Genomic DNA, 10,929 nt, shown 5'->3' on the forward strand with positions numbered 1-10,929 from the left:
ATTTTAAAAGCTGTGACAGGAAAGGTTTTCTTCATATCTACCATTCTAACAGGACCTTGCTGACATCATTTTAAAAGCTGTGACAGGAAAGGTTTTCTTCATATCTACCATTCTAACAGGACCTTGCTGACATCATTTTAAAAGCTGTGACAAGAAAGGTTTTATTCATATCTACCATTCTAACAGGACCTTGCTGACATCATTTTAAAAGCTGTGACAGGAAAGGTTTTATTCATATCTACCATTCTAACAGGACCTTGCTGACATCATTTTAAAAGCTGTGACAGGAAAGGTTTTCTTCATATCTACCATTCTAACAGGACCTTGCTGACACCATTTTAAAAGCTGTGACAGGAAAGGTTTTCTTTATATCTACCATTCTAACAGGATCTTGCTGACATTATTTTAAAAGCTGTGACAGGAAAGGTTTTCTTCATATCTACCATTCTAACAGGACCTTGCTGACATCATTTAAAAGCTGTGACAGGAAAGGTTTTCTTCACATCTACCATTCTAACAGGTTTAGTCTCTTTTACACTTGCAGGTACCACCAAGGAAATGCCATTATTGAAGTCAAACTCACACACACCCTTACACGCACACAAACCCTTTAACAACCACACCCACACACACCCGTACACACACACACACACACACACACATACACATCCACACCCCCCCTCCTCCCCCTACCTGCAGGTTGTGTTTGTTGCGTGCCTGGTCCTCCACACGTTGCCGTAGCTCTGCCTTCCTGGCCTTCAGCTCCTTGATGGTCTCCCCTGGCGTCTCATCCCCGTCCTCCCCTGACTCCTCACTCTCCACTATCACGTCCTCCGACAGCTGGGGCACACCACACGTCCCCTCACGTCATGACACACCTGTCCCCTCACACACCTGTCCCCTCACACACCTGTCCCCTCACATCATGACACACCTGTCCCCTCACACACCTGTCCCCTCACATCATGACACACCTGTCCCCTCACATCATGACACACCTGTCCCCTCACACACCTGTCCCCTCACATCATGACACACCTGTCCCCTCACATCATGACACACCTGTTCCCTCACACACCTGTCCCCTCACATCATGACACACCTGTCCCCTCACACACCTGTCCCCTCACATCATGACACACCTGTCCCCTCACATCATGACACACCTGTCCCCTCACACACCTGTCCCCTCACATCATGACACACATGTCCCCTCACATCATGACACACCTGTCCCCTCACACACCTGTCCCCTCACACACCTGTCCCCTCACGTCATGACACACCTGTCCCCTCACATCATGACACACCTGTCCCCTCACACACCTGTCCCATCACACACCTGTCCCCTCACATCATGACACACCTGTCCGCTCACACACCTGTCCCCTCATGTCATGACACACCTGTCCCCTCACATCATGACACACCTGTCCCCTCACACACCTGTCCCCTCACGTCATGACACACCTGTCCCCTCACATCATGACACACCTGTCCGCTCACATCATGACACACCTGTCCCCTCACACACCTGTCCCCTCACATCATGACACACCTGTCCCCTCACATCATGACATACCTGTCCCCTCACACACCTGTCCCCTCACATCATGACACACCTGTCCCCTCACACATCTGTCCCCTCACGTCATGACACACCTGTCCCCTCACACACCTGTCCCCTCACATCATGACACACCTGTCCCCTCACACATCTGTCCCCTCACGTCATGACACACCTGTCCCCTCACACACCTGTCCCCTCACACACCTGTCCCCTCACGTCATGACACACCTGTCCCCTCACACACCTGTCCCCTCACGTCATGACACACCTGTCCCCTCACACACCTGTCCCCTCACATCATGACACACCTGTCCCCTCACATCATGACACACCTGTCCCCTCACACACCTGTCCCCTCACATCATGACACACCTGTCCCCTCACATCATGACACACCTGTCCCCGTCCACTCACACCACACGACACACATGTCCAATCACACCACACAACACACCACTCACATGTCCACTCACACCACACCACACACATGTCCAATCACACCACACAACACACCACTCACATGTCCACTCACAACACACATGTCCACTCACAACACACCACTCACATGTCCACTCACACCACACCACACACATGTCCAATCACACCACACAACACACCACTCACATGTCCACTCACAACACACATGTCCACTCACAACACACCACTCACATGTCCACTCACACCACACCACACACATGTCCAATCACACCACACAACACACCACTCACATGTCCACTCACAACACACATGTCCACTCACAACACACCACTCACATGTCCACTCACACCACACCACACACATGTCCAATCACACCACACAACACACCACTCACATGTCCACTCACAACACACATGTCCACTCACAACACACCAACAGCGCAAAAGCCGAGTGGTTAGCACAACAGCTGAGTGGTTAGCACAACAGCTGAGTGGTTAGCACAACAGCTGAGTGGTTAGCACAACAGCTGAGTGGTTAGCACAACAGCTGAGTGGTTAGCACAACAGCTGAGTGGTTAGCACAACAGCTGAGTGGTTAAAGAGTTGGACTTTCGATCTGAGGGTCCCCAGTTCGAATCTTGGTATGAGCGCCTGGTCGGTCAAGGGTGGAGATTTTTCTGATCTCCCAGCTCAACATATGTGCAGACCTGCTTGTGCCTAACCCCCTTCATGTGTATACACACGCAGATCAAATGCACATGTTAAACATTCGGTAGTTTATGTCAGCGTTCGATGGGTTATGGAAACAAGAACATACCCAGCATACACATGCTGAAAATGGAGTCCGGCTGCCTACATGGCAGGGTAAATAAGCAAAACAGTCATACATGTAAAATGTTACATCTGTCTAAGTGCGTATGTGTGCTTGACTGAAATCTGATTGAATGACACAGAAAATGAATACTGAGCACCCAAATCACAGTCGTCAGTCGGCTCTACCCAGGTCAGCAGCCTGCTGTGCAAATGACTCCATGTTTGTTAAGCGCTCGCTATGAGCCTGGTCTCCAAGGATCGGCGCTATGTAAGTATCCATGTCATCATCATCATCACCATCACCATCATCATCCCCCACCATGCCTTGCTCACCTCCCCCCCCACCTCCTCGCCTGGGTGGGTAAGTGTCTCCTCTGACTTGACAGGGGCGGGAGCGACGGAGAAGTAGCGGCCCGTCTGCACGTCGAAGGACAGCATGGGGGGTTCGATCCCACACAGGTACTCCCCAAACAGAACCAGCTTCTCCAGCCGAAGACAGTCCATCGCCACCTCCTGTGGGGACCAGGGGCATGTGTACACACACTGACACACACCAACACATTGACACCCACACATACTCTGACACATACAGCACACACCGACAGAAACTGACACACAACACACTGACACACAACAAACACAGACACAACAGAAACAAACACACACCAACACAACACACACTGACACACTACACACATACTGACACACAATACACACTGGTGTGTGTATACCTGTGATATATAGCGATGTGTATACCTCTGATATATAGCAGTGTGACACAGCACTGTATACCTCTGATGTGACACAGCACTGCGTATATGTCTAATGTGAATAACAATGTATATACCTCTGTAAAGCGATGTATGTACCACACAAAGGTGACACAGTGACGTCTTTTTGCTTTTCCACCCCCACCCCCACCCCCAGGTCCAGTCTGTGTTGTAACGAAAGCAAGAAGCAGCCAGAGGCTGTGAGAGGCTGACCTTGTCCTGGTCTCCGCTGACATACACAGCGTCCACAGGGGCACTGAGCAGAGGGACGAAGCCCGCCATCATAGAGTCCTCCATCAGAACCAGGGGCTGGCAGCCTGCAACACCGCACCACACCGCTCAACACCGCACCACACCGCTCAACACCGCACCACACCACTCAACACCGCACCACCCAAAACCACACCACACCACTCAACACCACACTACACTGCTCAACACCACACCACTCAAAACCCACATCACACAACACCACTCAACATCACACCACCCAACACCCACACCACTCAACACCCACATCACACCACACCACGCAACATCACACCATCCAACACCCACACCACACCACTCAACACCCACATCACACCACACCACTCAACATCACACCACCCAACACCCACACCACACCACACTACTCAACACCCACATCACACCACACCACTCAACATCACACCAGCCAACACCCACACCACACCACTCAACACCCACATCACACCACACCACACCACTCAACACCCACATCACACCACACCACATCACACCACTCAACACCCACATCACACCACTCAACACCCACATCACACCACACAACACAACACCGCACCACACCACCCAACACCCACATCACACCACACCACTCAACACCCACATCACACCACTCAACACCCACATCACACCGCACCACACCACCCAACACCCACATCACACCACACCACCCAACACCCACACCACACCACTCAACACCCACATCACACCACACCACTCAACACCCACATCACACCACACAACACCGCACCACACCACTCAACACCCAGATCACACCACACCACACCACACAACACCGCACCACACCACTCAACACCCACACCACTCAACACCCACACCACAAAACACCACTCAACACACACCACTCACCACCCACACCCCTCCACTCAACAGGCTCACCACACCACTCAACAGACAACCACCCTGCCTTTACCAGTGTCAAGCACTGCTGTGTCAACCACCCTACCTTTACCACTGTCAATCACTGCTGTGTCAAACACCCTGCCTTTACCACTGTCAATCATTGCCCCTGTCAAACACCCTGCCTTTACCAATGTCAATCACTGCTGTGTCAAACACCCTGCCTTTACCACTGTCAATCACTGCTGTGTCAAACACCCTGCCTTTACCACTGTCAATCACTGCTGTGTCAAACACCCTGCCTTTACCACTGTCAATCACTGCTGTGTCAACCACCCTGCCTTTACCAATGTCAATCACTGCTGTGTCAACCACCCTAACTTTACCAATGTCAATCACTTCTGTGTCAAACACCCTGCCTTTACCACTGTCAATCACTGCTGTGTCAACCACCCTGCCTTTACCAATGTCAATCACTGCCCCTGTCAACCACCCTACCTTTACCAATGTCAATCACTGCTGTGTCAAACACCCTGCCTTTACCAATGTCAATCACTGCTGTGTCAAACACCCTGCCTTTACCACTGTCAATCACTTCCCCTGTCAAACACCCTGCCTTTACCACTGTCAATCACTGCCCCTGTCAAACACCCTGCCTTTACCAATGTCAATCACTGCTGTGTCAACCACCGTGCCTTTACCACTGTCAATCACTGCTGTGTCACACACCTTGCCTTTACCAATGTCAATCACTGCCCCTGTCAAACACCCTACCTTTACCAATGTCAATCACTGCTGTGTCAAACACCATGCCTTTACCACTGTCAATCACTGCTGTGTCACACACCTTGCCTTTACCAATGTCAATCACTGCTGTGTCAAACACCCTGCCTTTACCACTGTCAATCACTGCTGTGTCAACCACCCTGCCTTTACCAATGTCAATCACTGCTGTGTCAAACACCCTGCCTTTACCAATGTCAATCACTGCTGTGTCAACCACCCTGCCTTTACCACTGTCAATCACTGCCCCTGTCAACCACCGTGCCTTTACCAATGTCAATCACTGCTGTGTCAAACACCCTGCCTTTACCAATGTCAATCACTGCTGTGTCAAACACCCTGCCTTTACTATGTCAATCACTGCTGTGTCAACCACCCTGCCTTTACCAATGTCAATCACTGCCCCTGTCAACCACCCTGCCTTTACCAATGTCAATCACTGCTGTGTCAACCACCCTGCCTTTACCAATGTCAATCACTGCCCCTGTCAAACACCCTACCTTTACCAATGTCAATCACTGCTGTGTCAAACACCCTGCCTTTACCAATGTCAATCACTGCTGTGTCAAACACCCTGCCTTTACCACTGTCAATCACTGCCCCTGTCAAACACCCTGCCTTTACCACTGTCAATCACTGCCCCTGTCAAACACCCTGCCTTTACCAATGTCAATCACTGCTGTGTCAACCACCCTGCCTTTACCAATGTCAATCACTGCTGTGTCAAACACCATGCCTTTACCACTGTCAATCACTGCTGTGTCACACACCTTGCCTTTACCAATGTCAATCACTGCTGTGTCAAACACCCTGCCTTTACCACTGTCAATCACTGGTGTGTCAACCACCCTGCCTTTACCAATGTCAATCACTTCTGTGTCAAACACCCTGCCTTTACCAATGTCAATCACTGCTGTGTCAACCACCCTGCCTTTACCAATGTCAATCACTGCTGTGTCAAACACCCTGCCTTTACCACTGTCAATCACTGCTGTGTCAACCACCCTGCCTTTACCAATGTCAATCACTGCTGTGTCAAACACCCTGCCTTTACCAATGTCAATCACTGCTGTGTCAAACACCCTGCCTTTACCAATGTCAATCACTGCTGTGTCAAACACCCTGCCTTTACCAATGTCAATCACTGCTGTGTCAAACACCATGCCTTTACCAATGTCAATCACTGCCCCTGTCAACCACCCTGCCTTTACCACTGTCAATCACTGCTGTGTCAACCACCCTGGCTTTACCAATGTCAATCACTGCTGTGTCAACCACCCTGCCTTTACCACTGTCAATCACTGCCCCTGTCAAACACCCTACCTTTACCAATGTCAATCACTGCCCCTGTCAAACACCCTGCCTTTACCACTGTCAATCACTGCTGTGTCAACCACCCTGCCTTTACCACTGTCAATCACTGCCCCTGTCAACCACCGTGCCTTTACCAATGTCAATCACTGCTGTGTCAACCACCCTACCTTTACCAATGTCAATCACTGCTGTATCAAACACCATGCCTTTACCACTGTCTATCACTGCTGTGTCACACACCTTGCCTTTACCAATGTCAATCACTGCTGTGTCAAACACCCTGCCTTTACCAATGTCAATCACTGCTGTGTCAACCACCCTGCCTTTACCAATGTCAATCACTGCTGTGTCAACCACCCTACCTTTACCAATGTCAATCACTGCTGTGTCAACCACCCTGCCTTTACCAATGTCAATCACTGCTGTGTCAAAAACCCTGCCTTTACCAATGTCAATCACTGCTGTGTCAAACACCATGCCTCTACCAATGTCAATCACTGCTGTGTCAAACACCATGCCTTTACCAATGTCAATCACTGCCCCTGTCAACCACCCTGCCTTTACCAATGTCAATCACTGCTGTGTCAAACACCATGCCTTTACCAATGTCAATCACTGCCCCTGTCAACCACCCTGCCTTTACCAATGTCAATCACTGCCCCTGTCAACCACCCTGCCTTTACCAATGTCAATCACTGCTGTGTCAAACACCCTACCTTTACCAATGTCAATCACTGCTGTGTCAAACACCCTGCCTTTACCAATGTCAATCACTGCTGTGTCAAACACCCTGCCTTTACCACTGTCAATCACTGCCCCTGTCAAACACCGTGCCTTTACCACTGTCAATCACTGCTGTGTCAACCACCCTGCCTTTACCACTGTCAATCACTGCCCCTGTCAAACACCCTGCCTTTACCAATGTCAATCACTGCTGTGTCAACCACCCTACCTTTACCAATGTCAATCACTGCTGTGTCAAACACCCTGCCTTTACCACTGTCAATCACTGCTGTGTCAACCACCCTGCCTTTACCACTGTCAATCACTGCTGTGTCAAACACCCTGCCTTTACCAATGTCAATCACTGCCCCTGTCAACCACCCTGCCTTTACCACTGTCAATCACTGCCCCTGTCAACCACCGTGCCTTTACCAATGTCAATCACTGCTGTGTCAACCACCCTGCCTTTACCACTGTCAATCACTGCTGTGTCAAACACCTTGCTTTTACCAATGTCAATCACTGCTGTGTCAAACACCCTGCCTTTACCACTGTCAATCACTGCCCCTGTCAACCACCGTGCCTTTACCAATGTCAATCACTGCTGTGTCAACCACCCTGCCTTTACCACTGTCAATCACTGCTGTGTCAAACACCCTACCTTTACCAATGTCAATCACTGCTGTGTCAACCACCCTGCCTTTACCACTGTCAATCACTGCTGTGTCAACCACCCTGCCTTTACCACTGTCAATCACTGCCCCTGTCAAACACCCTGCCTTTACCAATGTCAATCACTGCTGTGTCAACCACCCTACCTTTACCAATGTCAAAAACTGCTGTGTCAAACACCATGCCTTTACCACTGTCAATCACTGCTGTGTCACACACCTTGCCTTTACCACTGTCAATCACTGCTGTGTCAAACACCCTGCCTTTACCACTGTCAATCACTGCCCCTGTCAACCACCCATCCTTTACCAATGTCAATCACTGCTGTGTCAAACACCCTGCCTTTACCAGTGTCAATCACTGCTGTGTCAACCACCCTGCCTTTACCACTGTCAATCACTGCCCCTGTCAAACACCCTGCCTTTACCACTGTCAATCACTGCTGTGTCAAACACCCTGCCTTTACCACTGTCAATCACTGCTGTGTCAAACACCCTGCCTTAAAATAATCACCAACTGACTTGGCAAATAGTCAAGAGGTGAAAATGATTACTAGCTGAATTATTACTTCCATTTATCATCATCATTCAGTGACTAATTGTTTTCATTTATTAAAGTGACTGATTATTTTCATCTATCAATCAGACAGTGATAACTATAACTGATCATCTGCTAGCTGATTACTGCAACTTGTCATTTACTGATTACGGGACAATTTTTCAAATTCGTTCATGTTCTCTTTCTCTCCCTCACACACACAGACACAGACACACACACACACACATACACCATACACACACCCACACTGCTTGCTCATGCACACACCAGCACAGCCCCACAGAGACAGCAAAGCAGGCATATCTCTGCATGCAGACCAGACAGGCGTGAGATCTGACCTGCCTCCTTGTTGCGGTGCAGCGTGACGTGAGTGGTGCTGACCTGTTTGAGGGTGTTACACAGATCGGCCACGCTCTGCCACACGTCCACCTGGGGCCTGAAACACACAGTCTGCACTGTACTGCTGGGTCCCTGCACACACACACACACACACACACACACACACACTCACACATACACACCCACCACCACCACCCCGACCCCCAAACACCCACACCCACCACCAAACACCCCAACCCCAACACCACTACCCACCACCACCATCCACACCCTCCCCCACAACCCCAATCCCCCACCACCACCACCCTGACCCCCCAACACCCACACTCACCACCACCACCCTGACCCCCCAACACCCACACTCACCACTACCACCCTGACCCTGCACCACCCTGGCCCTCACCACCACCCTGACCCTCCACCACCACCACCCTGACCCCCCCACCACCCACACTCACCACCACCACCCTGACCCCCCAACACCCACACTCACCACCACCACCCTGACCCCCCAACACCACCACCCGCACCACCCTGGCCCCCACCACCACCCTGACCCCCCACACACACCACCACCACCCCCTACCACCCTGGCCCCCACCACCACCCTGACCCCCCCAACACCACCACCATGACCCCCACCACCCTGACACCCCAACACTACCACTACCCTGACCCCCGCCGCCGCCACCCTGACCCCCACCACTACAGTACCCTGACCCCCACCCCCACCACCCTGACCCCCCACCACCACCACCCTGACCCCCCAACACCACCACCCCAACCCATGGCTGTTTGCCACCTGAAGAATCTGGAACTCAGTTCAGATTGAACTTTGCCGTTCAGTCTGCAGAGTACTAAAATTAGCCAGCACCATTCGCGCCTACCACTGCTGACATTCCCACGCGTGCGAACTCGGTTCCAGACCACAGCCTTTCCATGCTTGATTTGGCATACAGTGGTTGTATACTCACTGACATCGGACTGTTTTTACCTGTTTGTGAGATGTATTGCGCTATACTGGTGATTACAATTAACATCTTCAGTACCTGGATGTGTTGACTTTGTGATGAGGTGATCAAGAATTTATTCCATTTTCACTTTGCTGGAATTTAGGACTGAATACTCAATGCTCGTGTTGAAAGTGACGTTCTTCCGCATGTATGAGAAGTAAAAAAATCCTCATGTGGTGACTATATTTGCAAGTGGTTTGTGACCAAAGTGCGTCATGTTTAGTGAACTAAGTTCTGTAGATTTATCTTTGGTGTCTCAATTCTCTGTCGTTGAAATATGATTTTATTTTGAGAATATAATCATGAATATGAAGAAGTGTACAATCTGTTAATTTTAATGAAAATCAAAGCACGCGCCATTCCTTCGAGGTCAAGGTTCACCTTGCATGGCACGTAGGCCAAGCTGTGTGCGGGGTGTGATTCATCAGTGGTGCTAGCCAGAGCTTATTCGGCAAGCAAGCACATGTTGCTGAACACAGTTTGGTTCTGTGTCACCTCTTTCCACATTGCTGTTGTGGAAAATCATTCCACTTCCACTTCTCTTAAAGGTAGTTTATTTTGTAGATAGCGTGCATTACTTAACAGTGTGCCATGCTTAGTCCTGTGTAACATTTCTACATTTCTCCCTCCTCCTCCTCCCCTCTCGTGTGTGTGTGCGTGTGCGCAGCATGGCATCACTTCAAGAAAAGACAAGAGAAAGAGTGATTGAACAGATTGTCATCAACTGGAAATAATCACTTGACTTTCTCAGTCCGCTGAAGACTGTGTCAAGGCAAGGCAAAATGAGATTTATTCAGCGGAAAAGAGTACGC

General features: G+C 50.2%; 1 protein-coding gene across 1 annotated transcript in view; it reads right to left on the minus strand.

The window, feature by feature from the left end:
- The window catches only part of LOC143288288 (telomerase-binding protein EST1A-like), a 74,238-nt gene that overhangs the window by 16,507 nt on the left and 46,802 nt on the right, over nt 1–10,929 (minus strand). The window contains exons 14-17 of the mRNA XM_076596637.1: nt 9,104–9,201; nt 3,804–3,907; nt 3,154–3,333; nt 694–840 (exon numbers count right to left, since the gene is read on the minus strand). Of these exons, the coding sequence (XP_076452752.1) occupies nt 694–840; nt 3,154–3,333; nt 3,804–3,907; nt 9,104–9,201 (529 nt within the window). The remainder of the gene's footprint in view (nt 1–693; nt 841–3,153; nt 3,334–3,803; nt 3,908–9,103; nt 9,202–10,929) is intronic.

Source organism: Babylonia areolata, chromosome 12 (assembly GCF_041734735.1).
Source record: "Babylonia areolata isolate BAREFJ2019XMU chromosome 12, ASM4173473v1, whole genome shotgun sequence".
NCBI classification, from domain to species: domain Eukaryota; kingdom Metazoa; phylum Mollusca; class Gastropoda; order Neogastropoda; family Buccinidae; genus Babylonia; species Babylonia areolata.